This window comes from Macrotis lagotis, chromosome 3, assembly GCF_037893015.1.
Source record: "Macrotis lagotis isolate mMagLag1 chromosome 3, bilby.v1.9.chrom.fasta, whole genome shotgun sequence".
Taxonomy (NCBI): domain Eukaryota; kingdom Metazoa; phylum Chordata; class Mammalia; order Peramelemorphia; family Peramelidae; genus Macrotis; species Macrotis lagotis.
This window is the reverse complement of record NC_133660.1, coordinates 204,717,022-204,730,390: the sequence shown is the minus strand read 5'-3', so window position 1 is coordinate 204,730,390 and position 13,369 is coordinate 204,717,022. Positions and strand designations below refer to the sequence as shown.

General features: G+C 36.2%; 1 protein-coding gene and 1 pseudogene across 1 annotated transcript in view; one reads left to right on the top strand and one right to left on the bottom strand.

The window, feature by feature from the left end:
- The window catches only part of CD38 (CD38 molecule), a 94,276-nt gene that overhangs the window by 70,071 nt on the left and 10,836 nt on the right, over positions 1 to 13,369 (top strand). The window contains exon 4 of the mRNA XM_074229754.1: positions 3,113 to 3,195. Coding sequence (XP_074085855.1) covers positions 3,113 to 3,195 — 83 coding nt within the window. The remainder of the gene's footprint in view (positions 1 to 3,112; positions 3,196 to 13,369) is intronic.
- Positions 7,747 to 9,637, bottom strand: LOC141517156 (methylosome subunit pICln pseudogene; annotated as a pseudogene).

Genomic DNA, 13,369 nt, shown 5'->3' with positions numbered 1-13,369 from the left:
TAAGACTTTTTTTCTGCTGTTAGGGGAAATGAAAAGAAATACTTTGAATTGTAAAATTGTTTATTTCATTACTTGAGAAATGATTGCTTTTCATTTTAAAGATATAATAATTTATTCCATTTTTCAATTGATTTTAAAATAATTTCAACTTCATTTTTTCAAAAAAATAGTTATTTTTATCTTCTAGTCTAACAAGTATAAATAGGAAATTGCAAGGGAAAAGGAAAGTGCTATATATCTGTGTTGGCAGTTCACATCCCTAAATTTCTTCATTTAAGATTTATACTCCACCACTTTCTAGCAAAGAAGGTTTTGTTGTGTATATATTTTTTTAAATAGACATCTAGGAGCAAGAGCTAATGAGTACATTGGTCACTATTTTGTCCATTTTCCTCATTTGACAAGAAGAAAACTGAGGGCCAGAGAGCAAAAGTAACTGCTTCACACACAGCTAGCAAGTGACAGAACTGGAATTTAAATCGAGATATTCTGACTCCAAATTTCTTTCCCTTACATATTAAAGTCTCTGCCTAATATGTTGTTGTTTGCCCTTCATGATCAAACAAGACCATGACTGACACCTGGGAGGTGATTCCATTATAAACAACTCAGAAATAAGTGAGGGGTGCTGTACAAAGTCACCAGCCTCACTTTCTCCTCCTGAGCTATCTGGGTCCAGTGGCCAGGCATGGATCAGGATTTCTGGAGATGGCCCTGATGCAATGAGAGACCTTGGCCTTTTTAAGCTTAGGTCTTTACCATGTCTCAGTCCAATTAAGTCAGAATGCTCATACAGCGATTAAGGCTAGGTATGAAAAAAATAAGGCACAGAATGGGCAGGAGGGGAAGACCTGCAGGGTTTTTGGTCAACACAGAAACTACTGTTATTTACATTCCCTCTGAACCAATAATCTGGGTCCAAATAATAGCTAAATGGTGTTGTCAACCATTCAAATGGGAGTCAGATTGATTTGGGGTTTAAGGCATGGTCCTTAAGAAATAAACCCCAAGATATCTTGATAGATAGGCAGAGAATGGTCTCTGCCTAATGTGAAGATGTGATTAAAGAAGGGAACAATAAAAGTAATCCACCATTCCATAATTTTTTTTAAATTAAAATTTTCCCCAGATACATGTTAGTTGCATATGCATATTTTTAAGTTGTATAATTTCCTTCCAACCCCCCTTTCCACCCCACCCCTCCCCTCAGCAGTGAAAAATCAGATGAATAGTGTACATACACATTTGTGTTAAATATGTTTATAGATTAGTCATTTTAAGCAAAAGGAATTGGAATTAAGAAAAAATATATAAGATTCTGAAGGGTTTTTTGTTTTGTTTTGATTTTCTTCCTCTGAATGGGGATAGCATTGTCCAATAGGGTAGTCCAAGCTCTTTGAGCTGTTGAGAAGGAACTGCATCCATCAAGGTTGACCAACTCACAATGTTATTGTTAATGTGTTGAATGTTCTCTTGGTTCTGCTCCCTTTGCTTGACATCAGATCCTGTAATTCATTCCATGCTTCTCTAGAGTCTAACCATTTATGGTTTGTTTCTTAAAGAACACTAGTATTCTATGACATTCATATACCATAACTTGTTCAAACATTCCCCAATTGATAAGCATCCCCTCAATTTCCAATTCCTTGCCTCTAACTTCCATAGATTTTCAAGGTTTATAAAATATATTACTCACAATGACCCTGTTCAATAGGTATCAAGTTATTTTTCTTATTTAGTCATTTTTTCAGTCACTTACAACTCTTTTTTTTAGGTTTTTGCAAGGCAAATGGGGTTAAGTGGCTTGCCCAAGGCCACACAGCTAGGTAATTATTAAATGTCTGAGACTGGATTTGAACCCAGGTACTCCTGACTCCAAGGCTGGTATTTTATCCACTAGGCCACCTAGCCACCCCCCATCTACAACTCTTCAGGAACCCTTTAGGGGTATTCCTGACAAAGGTTCTGGAGTGTTTGCCATTTACTTCTCCAGCTCATTTTATAGATGAAGACCTGAGATAAATAGGGTTAATACCCAGCTAGTATTACCAAAACTAAAAAGGATCTGAGACCAGATTTGAACTCTGATCTTTCTGACCCCAGGAGGGGCATTTATCCACTGACTTCTGGCTCCCCATCTAGCTTCACTTTAAATATGAGAAAACTTAGACACAAAATCATTAAACACTTGGACCCAGCTTCATGGCTAATAAAGTATTGTCATGGAGATCTTGGCATAAGACTTCAGAAGCCAAATCTAGAACTCCATCTACTATCCCATGCTGAAATATGTTAGGAAGGAAATTCAGTGGTAGACAATAACTGGAAAATGTCAATACTGGGTTAGCTGGAGGAACCCTGAGGATACTCTACAAAGATCAAAGAAGCAAAGCACTTTATTCCACATCCAGAGATTAGGCTTAAAATGTGAAATTCTAGAAGAGGTAACAAACTGAATTCAGTTTTGAGTTATAGACAATCGCTATCAAACTTTTCCTTAGAAAAAGATCTGGAAGAATGAGGGAGAGAAAAAACCTGGGAACCTAAAAATGGGAACTAGCATAGACCAGTGAGTCAAGGATACAGAAAGGAGAGTCTATGAGTGATGGAGATGAAGTTCAACTCCCTCAAAGTTATGCCCCTGGCCAACTCTAGTAGGAGGCTACTAAGAGGCCGCCTTTGTTCTTTTGACCCATTTAGGGGGTGGTTTAGGTGAATGATACCTCATGGCTGGTCCTTCTATTTCAAGCTTCCCTAAAGAGAACATTTACAAAGGTATTTCCCAGAATGATGAGTCAAATATTGTCACTGTGTTCCTATCTAGAACTTGGATAATAAGTTGAATGCTTGGCCAGGATTCCAGGAAGCACTTAGGTGGATTGGGTCAACATCCATTTTCAGTATTCCTTTCACATCCACTTGGCAGAAATGTGGTCTGAAGTTTCCCTGTCATTATTGCATTATAAAAGCATCATGAAACAGGTTTTAAAACCTCTCCTTTCCTCTTCATTATTCTGCCTTGTGAAAGAGACCTGTTAAAAATAATTATGTATTAACCTTCCCTTCTCAGGGACAAAAGTCCCTTTTGACTTGCATAAAATATCTTTTTCAGAAATCTATTCTCAATCTTGCCAACTTCGGAGTGAATGCCCCAAGAACCCTATGTTTATGTATTGGAAAATGGCATCCAAATTTGTAAGTACTTTATTTGTTTCTTTCTTTTAGGGTTTATGCAAGGCAGTGGGGTTAAGTGGCTTGCCCAAGGCCACACAGCTAGGTAATTATTAAGTGTCTGAGGTCAGATTTGAACTCAGGTACTCCTGACTCCAGGGCCAGTGCTCTATCCACTGAGCTCTATCCACCTAGTTGCCCCTATGTAAATACTTTATTTGAATCATAGTTTCATAGGGTAGTAAAAAGAACATTGGACTTAAAAGTTAGAAGTTTTAGTTTTGAGACTCAGATACTAACCAATTACCTTGGGCAAATCCCTTGGAGGCCTTAGTCTAATCATATTTGCCTTATCAACCCAGCAAAGTCAATGCGAGATGACATTTTTTTGTAAGTTGTAAAGTATTCTCTAATTGTGAGCATCTTAAGTTTAGAGCTGGAAAGGACTTTAGGGATTGAGTCCAGACCCCTCCTTCTGAAGATGAGACCCAAAGAAGTTAAGTGATTTGCCCAAGGTCACCCAGGCAAGTCATTTGGTGGGAGAGCTTAGATTTGAATTCTGGACTTTTGGCTTTAAATCTGACATATTATTCTGCCAATTGCTTTCTCCTTCAAATAACCACTCACAAATCACATCTGTCAGTTATGTCCATGAATTATCGTTACATTTCAATCTCCTAACTTGCTACCATTCTACCCCAAACACTCAACCATTTTTAGTCTAGTCTATCTAGTCTAAAGAGAAGTAGTCTCATCTACCTTTTGTTGTGATCATATTCTTTCTTTAATTCTTTTCTTACCCGCAACATAGCTAAAATAAACAAGACAAGCTAACAAAAATCCCATAAAAACCTAAATTCAAGCCATGTTTTTTCAGCCTCAGTTAATCCTGGGATTTTGAGTTCCTGGTGCTAACTTTTTTTTTTTTTTTTTTTTAGTTTTTGCAAGGGTTAAGTGGCTTGCCCAAGGCCACACAGCTAGATAATTATTAAGCGTCTGAGGTCAGATTTGAACTCAGGTACTCCTGACTCCAGGGCTGGTGTTCTATCCACTGTACCACCTAGCTGCCCCAGGTGCTAACTCTTAAAAGAAGTACAGTGTACTATTTTTTTTCACATTCACCCTCAGTTTCCTTCCTTTGCTTCTGTCTTCTAAGCTTATCTTTTTTACCAAATGGATTTTGATATTCTTTTATCAAGTTCTATAAAGTTTCCTTTTGGTGACTTGATTAGTTTAGCATAGTATTAAAAGTATAAACTAACTGGCAATAATGACATCTTTGATATATTGCCATGGCCCAGCTATGAGAACTAAATGTCCTTTCAAGGTATTTAAATTGCTCTTTTTATCATTAAGAAGTACTTTGCATATAAATTCATGTATTTTGTGTCTTGGTAGACTGTTTCCTGGGTATTGTAGGTATTTAGAATGGATTTTTTCTTTCTAATGTTGCTTCTTGATTTTATTTTTATTATTTAAAAATGCAGTTGATTTTTGAGGGTCTATTTTGTAATCTGAAACTTTGCTGAAGTGATTAATTGTCCCATTAGTATCTTTGCTGGCTGATTTCCTATGACTTTCCAAGTATACCATCATACCATTAGCAAACAAAAATAGCTTTATGTCTTCCATATCTATCCTTATGACTTTAATGTCTTTTTCTTCTCTTCTTATTGTTTCTAGTATTTCCAGAACTCTAAAATAACATTGAGAAGAGTAGGCATTATTGTTTTAAGCTCATTTTTTTTAGAAAAGGTTCTAATAATGAAAATGAAGTGATGGAAATTCAAGATTTCCTAAAATAATAAAAGTGATTTTATAAGGTTAAAAAAATGGTTCTAGTGTATTGTCATAGCATCTTATGGTTTTAGATCAATTTTTTCAAATGATATCAATAAAAACTTTTTTTCTATGCCTATAATTTGTTGGGTTTTTAGTGTAAATGATTGTTATGCTTTGTCAAAGGATTTTTCTGTATATATATTGAAATAATCATTTAACTTTGGATGGCTTAGGTTTTTCTTTTCTTTTTGTTTTTTTTGCAAGACAATGGGGTTAAGTGACTTGCCCAAGGTCACACAGCTGGGTAATTATTAAATGTATGAGGTCAAATTTGAACTCAGCTCCTCCTGACTCCATGGCTGGTGCTCTATCCTCTGCACCACCTAGCTGCCCTAATGTTTTAGCTTTTAATGCGCTTAATTTTGTTATTTTTCCTAACATTGAATCATTCTTGCAGGTCTGGTAGAAATCTAACAGTCATAATGAGTGATTTCTTGGATACATTGCTCTGATTTTTAAAAAATTTTTGAATTGACATTCATTAATGATACTGGCATATAGCTTTCCTTCCATGTTTTATCTTTTTCTGGTTTTGATATTAGGACTGGATTTGTCTCATAAAAGGATTCTGGTAGATGATTTATTTCCAAAATTTTGAGAAAATTTATATAGTATGAGTACAAATTATTATTTAAAAGCATGATAGAATCTATAAAATACCAGTCCCCCCACCTTTTCATAGTTAGTTCTATTTCCTTTTCTGAGATTGAATTATTTAAGAAATTTATTTGGTCTTTTGATATTTTACGATTTCATTTATTTTTAAGGAGTTCCTCTATTTCTTTTGTAGTTTCAGTTTTGTTAGTGTGTAATTGTGCTTAATAAGTTCTGGTTATTCTTTTTATTTCTTCCGCTTTTGGTATGATTTTATCTTATTTCTTGACTATTTTATTGATTTGATTTTCTGCCTTATTTGTTTATTAGATTAGCTATTAATTTTATTAGTATTTTTAAAGTTCTAGTTTTTAGTTTTATTTATCATTTCTATGGTTTTTTGTTTCCAATTTATTTATTTCTCCACCAATTTTTAATATCTTCATTTTTGCACTTGTTTTAGGTTTGTTTATTTTTTGACTTTCTAGTTTTTAAATTGTATGTTCAGTTCACTAATTCTCTCCTTTTTTATTATTACCATTTTTTGCTTATATGTTTGTAGGGATGTGATTTTTCTTCTGAGGACTGCTTTAGTTGAAGCATAGTTAAAAATGAACTGTTCAACACATTTCCTGTCTCCACATCAATTACTTTAGTTAGTTCCCCTTTCTCCTTGTCTTCAGAATGTCGCTTTTATGAACTTTCCATACCTTCTGTTTCAATGTCCCTAATAGACTATTTGGCCATTAGATCCTACATATTCTTTCTTTTTGACATTTTTCCTCACAGCTCTAGGTTTTATGCCAAACTGTAGCTAGATTTCCTCTTCTCTCCAACACAGACTCTGTGATAGTGGTCACACACATACCCTGTATCACTTCATTTCTTCTAAAGAAAGTAGTTCTTATTGATTAGAATTCAATCTAGAATAACAGTTCCCCTTGTGGTACCCTCTACCTTTTTAGGATGCAATTATCAAATTAAATTACAAATATATTAGTAGCTGAGACTGGTGCTGTACTTTTGTAATCCCAACTACTGAGGAGGCATGAGGTAGGTGAATCTTGAGCTTTGGAATTCTGAGCAGTAGTGGGTTAAACCAATCAGGGGTCTGCATTAAATTTGACACTAACTGTGGTGAGTCTCAGAAGATAGATCAGCCCCTGAGTAGCATCTACATTTCTAGTCTGGGACATATAGGGAGGGGAAAAAACCAATTTATATTGATGGTTTAACTTATGATAGTAAGATGAATGTCCACTTAATTGAAATTTCCTATTACTATTATATTCTTCTTTATAGGGCATTTTCTGAACTACTCATCTGACTCACCTTTCTATTCAAATAGTCTAATCAATACCACTTTTCCCCTCCATCTTTCTCTGAAATATTTTTTTACCATGTTTCTTCCCTTGAGTTTTACCCCTTCTTTATCTAGTCTATCTCTTTGACATCAGGTTTCTTATTCTCAAGGCATCTTTCAAGGTATGAGTTCAAATTGCCCCCTTGAATTAGAAAATTTAGTTCACCCTATTTATCATCCATTTTCCCCATATTTGTTCTTGAGTTTCTTGAAGATAGGAATTATGTTTGCCTCTCTTTTTGTCCCCCCCACACTCAGCATAGTGCCTCAGTTAGTAAGTTCTTTTTTTTAACATATAAAACCTAATTTTATTTATTTAGTTATAACAAAGGCAAAAAGATTCTCATTTGCAGTATTTTAAGGAACTTATCCCAACCTTTCTAAAACTTCAGAGGAACCTAAGAGGGAATAGCTTTTGAGGCCAATTTGTCACAACAGATTGGAATTACAAAATTCATTTTTCAGACTAAAATGAACTGTGAAAATAGTAAAAGCTTGTCAGAAGCTCCCAGCTATGTTAATGAAGGTTGGTGAGACATGTTAAGATAGTTATTAATTAGGCTACTCATAGAAGCAGGAATAAGCTAATCAGGCTTTGATATTCCCTATGGGTAGTTAGTTACCTGATTGATCCAGAGTATAAAAAGAGCAGAGACAAGGCTCTGAGACCTCTCAATCTCCTCTTCTCATGTATGTATGTGTACATGTACATATATATGCACAATGTACATATGTCTGTGCATATATGGTATTCTGGTTGCATATTCACCTATCTCCTATTCTTTTCCATGCCCCTGCATCATGTGGGCCTCTTGCCTTATGGAAGATGAATACTGAGGGAAGGAATTTTAGGCCTAGATGACTGCAACTGGGCATGGGATTCTTGAGTCAATAAGCTACAAATATCCTCTTGGGTGAACTCAGCCACTTCTGTTAATAGACTGTAAGCTTCTGCTGGTGGTGATTCATATTGCCTCAATATAAGTCTGTCTGAAGAAAGAACTGGTTTAGGTCATTTTTTGCAGAGGGTAAAAAGGTATTTCTCTTCCTGCCTCTCCACTGTGGAAAGATAGAAAGTTCCCCCCTTCAGGATTATGTGGAATCTAATCTCTGCATAAGTAATCTTCAATGATCAACATCTGCATCCTCAAACTGTCCAGCAACAGTTGGTGTGGTATCTACCTCCATTCCATCTTCATAATCCCTTAACTGAGTCTTCTGTCCTTACTCCAGCCATATTATATTGACTGCTCACAGACTGAGCAAGCATTCCTTCCAATCACTCCAGTGTAGCTTGTCCCTCTGCAGTTAAATGAGACAATCCTTCTTCATAGGTGTAAAACGTAGGAATATCCCCCTGACCTTGTTCATGTGCTTCCACATCATATTCTTCTCCATCATAATCATCTGAATCTTCATCCTCAGGATCTGGATGTAAAGGTTGGCATTCACACATTGCAGCAAACAATGTTTCCAATGCTGACTTGTCACTGGGTACAAATCTGAACTCAGCAATTGCTTCAATGTCTTCATCACTGTCCTCATCTTCTTCCCCTTCTGCCGTTGGAGTTTCTTTTAGTTCTTTTGGTTCTTCTTCTCCAAATCGAGCATCGACCATAACATACAAGTGCTCTTTTGGATAAGCATTTAAGTCCCTGGAGACAGCATGTAAACTAATGGTGGGATAGTCCAGAGAAAATCCGATTCCAGGGCCATCTAAGCAGCACAGGCGGCTCCGGGCGATGTACATACAGGGTGCCGGTGCCCAGGTCCAGCACCGCCTCGGCGTCGGGCTGCTGCTGCCGCAGTCCGTCTTCGGGGCTCGGTGGAGGGAAGCTCTTCAGACCGGGGCGGGGGGCCGAGCGGCAGGCGCAGGCTACATGCTCCCCCTGAACCCAGAAGGGAAGGGGTCTCTTAGTAAGTTCTTAATAAATGTTAATTGACTTGTCTAGTTCTATGCATTGTATGTAGAAATCTGAAGCTTTTGGTTCATTCTCATCTTCGATGCTGACTCTTGGTACTCTCTTCTACTATGCATCAAATATTGTACCTGCAGACCCCTGATTGGTTTAACCCACTACTGCTCAGAATTCCAAAGCTCAAGATTCACCTCCCTCATGCCTCCTCAGTAGTTGGGATTACAAAAGTACAGCACCAGTCTCAGCTACTAATATATTTGTAATTTAATTTGATAATTGCATCCTAAAAAGGTAGAGGGTACCACGAGGGGAACTGTTATTCTAGATTGAATTCTAATCAATAAGAACTACTTTCTTTAGAAGAAATGAAGTTAAACCACAGGGTATGTGACTACTATAACAGTCTGTGTTGGAGAGAAGAGGAAATCTAGCTACAGTTTGACATGAACCCTAGATTTGGTGAGAATGATATAAAAAAAAGAGTATGTAGGATCTAATGGAATAAAAGAATTTTGAATTGGAGGGGATTTCAGTACTATGACATCTCTGACAAATGGTGACTACTACAAATGTCTTTACTTCAAGACCTCCAGTGAAGGGGAACTCATTCTTTCCCTAGGCAACCTGTTGCATTTTTGAAGTTATTCCTTTCTCCTCAAGTCTAAATTTGTCCTTTTACAACTTCCACTAATTGTTCTTGTTTTGCCTCCTGGGAACCAAACAGAGAAAGGTCTAATACCTTTTGCATGCGGCTATTCTTCAAATGTTTGAAGACAGATATCGTAGTACCTTCCTTACTTCATTCAATTCAGCCTTATAAGACATGGACTTCAGGTCCTTCACTATCCTGGTTGTATTCCTCTGGATTTGTTCCTGCTTATCAATTCAGAATTGAACAAAGTACTTTGTATTTGGACTGATCAAGGCACATTACAATGAGGCTATCATTCATTGTACCTGGAAGAGATGACTCTCTCAAACCTAAGATTTCACTAGCTTTTAGGGACTGACTTATGACACCACTTCATCTCCCTAAAATCTTCTGATCCTTTTCAAACAAAATGCTTTCTATTCTATAGTTGTAAAGTTGAATCTTTCATCTCCATTAAGTTTCATCTTATTGGATTCAGTCCAACACTATAGACTTGTCTGTCATTTTTGATTCTTACTCTCTAATCCAGTGTTTTAGTTTTTCTTCCCAGTTTTAGGTCATTTGCCATCTTGATGAGCATATGATCTATGCCTTTATTAAAATTATTGACAAAATTCTTAATAGCACAAGGTCAAGCAAAGTTGATGACAGAGTTCAATGGAAAACCTGTCAAAGTTGACAATGAACCATGAACAACTATTCTCTAGCCAGAACTTCTTACATTATTCAAAAATCTATGTAATGTATATTGTCTCCTCAATTTCTCTTCATATTTTTTCTTTGTTTTAAAACTTTTTTTTCCATTTTGCAAGCATTTATTTTCTGTCCTTTCTCCATTTTTCATTAGAATAATATGAGAATTTGTAACATGCTTTTCTAAAATATCTACAACTCTACAACATTCCCTTAAATAGAATGGGACCTATTGCTGGTTTTGTGTGGTCATCACATCCTTTTCTAAAGGTTCATTCACTAAGCATCTTTTCCCAAAGAATTAAAATCAAACTTATTGTAATGCCAATAGTAACAGGCATGCCAAAATACCATTGCAGGCATTCCTTTCTCATCCTTTTTTTAAGTTTAGATGTTTCTTGATTGGATTAGCAATATGTTTTTTATTTGCCCTTGGATGTACTCCTTTTTGGATAAGTCATCACTCCCATATTTTATTCCATTCTTCAAAATTTTTTTCAGACGCCATTTTCTTAGTTTTTCATTTCCCATGTTAGTATTTCTATTTTCCATTCCCTTTCTTCTATTAAAAGTAGTGGTTAAAAATACCACCTGTTTCTTTGAAGACTTTACGTATTTTTATCTATGATTACATTGTTCTTAGCAAAACTTTACAGGTTCCTTTTGATGATATATAATTTTTCCTAATATATGTCACCAAAAATGGGTAACAGTCACCAGCATTTATAAGTCTTGGGAAGTTCTTTTCATTTACACTGAGATGACAACAAAACTTTTTGTTGTCTGAGTTGGGTTGACAGTAACTGCACCAGGTAACCTCAGCAAAATGTCACTAAGGACTTCTATTTACTTCTACTTCCTGAAATCACTTTTTTGGAGGACCTCTTAACTGATAAACCCTATTTTCTCTCTCTCTCTCTCTCTCTCTCTCTCTCTCTCTCTCTCTCTCTCTCTCTCTCTCTCTCTCTCATACACACGCACACACACACTCTCTCTAGGAAGAGTTTCACAACTACTACTTAGTTCCAAATATTCATTCTTTTTTCCTTCCTTCTCTATAGCTCACTCTTCTACCCTCAACTTTCTGATGCATGGGAGAATTTTTATTTTTATTTTATTTCTTCATTGAAGTAATTTTCCATTCATTCTCTCTGAAGATTCAGAGAGTAGAGATTTGATCCCTTGACCCTTTCATTTTCTCCTCAAGGATAGAGACCAATATGCATAATGTTTATACAGTGATGTAAGCATGCCAAACAATTTCCCTTTGAATTTGCTCAAAGCATGATCCAGTCCCATCACTTCATTTTGCCAACTCTCTTGACTAACTTTTGTGACTAATCATTAGGGTAAACTTTCTTTTTTTTCATGCCTATTTATTGGACTGGGATAGTTGGGACTCCCGAGCAAGGTTTAATTTATCTAGAAGGAACTCTTTGGTCTTTTCTGGCAACAGGACAAAACAACATGGCTTTCAATGGCAATTTGCACATTCTTGCAGTTCCCAAAGGCAGACAAGAAAAAACAGAAGCTAATTGACAAGTTGCGATTTCATTATCTCTTTGGATCTCCCCAACCTTGTTTTACCTTTTCCTCAATCTCCAGATATCTCCCATTCTTTCTAGGCCAGTACGTTCCCTCACATTAAAAAGCTAAACCAAACCAAACACAAAAAATTACTATCCCTCACCCCCAATGCTAAGAAACCTCTTCCATCTCAAGCACTGTGGATTGCTACCCTTGTTTCTAAATGCAAGTTAAGTTGTAATGTTCTCAAAAAGGCCATGAGAGGCTATTCCCTGCACTCCATTTGTTTACCTGCTCTAGAGAGTAGTATAAACCATAATCCAGAACTTTAATCAGTTATAAACTTAATTATGAATAGAAAATAGATGCTAGACTTGGAGTTAGGAAAGACTTAAATCTGTTTTCCAACCCCTACTGGATAGGTGACCAAGGGCATGTCTCTCAGTCCTATTTCTTTTGAGCTTCAATTTCTTCATTAGTAAAACTTTAGTGTCCAACTCACAAGGTTAACATTGATATAGATATATAACAAAGATAATAAATGTCAGATGATGATAATAACAGAAATAACAAATTCAATTTAATTACTAAGCTCTGTCCTTTGGGCAGAGTAGTCTTTCACTGAAGTCTTCCTCTGATGTATTATCATGGTGTGATGGTGACCAAGCCATCTTACAAGCTATGCCAGCAGAACATGAATACTGGCATGTCCTGGCAAGGTGGAGAGGCTTTGAGGACAGGCCCAAGGGTGGACTATATCTGTCAATCATGAATCAATTTACTTCTGCTCAGGCAGGCCCATCACAGGGTTGGCCTCTGGGGATAAAATTTTTGGCCACAGCAAATAAATTCTGTGATCTGCACTGATTGAGGAAATGAGCCACTAATGAGATCAAACATCCTTGAAAAAGTATACAGGGTATTATGTTAGGTTGATGGGGTGAGGGCAGGGAATGATTTACCTACAGGAAGCTTATAGTTTAATGGGTGGATATCACATTCAGAAATAACTTTAATACAAAATAGGATATAGTAAATGCAAGAGAATTAGTAGGTGTTAGAGGAAAGTGAGTTCTGTTGGGGGAAAGATGATTAAAAACTAAAGAGTATCATGGCTTCCTGGAAAAAGATGACATTTCAGTCCTTTCCTTTTCATGTATATTAACTCCTATCCTGGCAAAGTATCATAGAATAAAGGGTATTAGATCTTAGAGTAAGACAATGAAGGTTTAAAGCAAGGCTACTTGTTAGCCATATGGTTATCTGAAAATTGACATGCTTCAGTTTTCTTATGTGCGTATTATGGGAATTATTATGGGAATAATTCTTGTACTACCTTTAACTCAGGGCTATCATAAGCTATGGAAATGTGAGTGATATTGCCCAAATCAGTGCCTCTTTTTTACATAGAATTATTGAGTTTGATTATATCCATAAAATGTAATGGCTGGAAGGAAACTTAAGGATTATATAATCCAACTTTTCATTTTACAGAGAAGGAAACTGAGTCCAGAGAGGTTAAGCAAGTCACATACCCCAAAAGGAAGTAGAGGAAAGCAAAAAACTTTAGATTCAAGTCAGACTCTTCGTTTTTATCCACTCAAATTT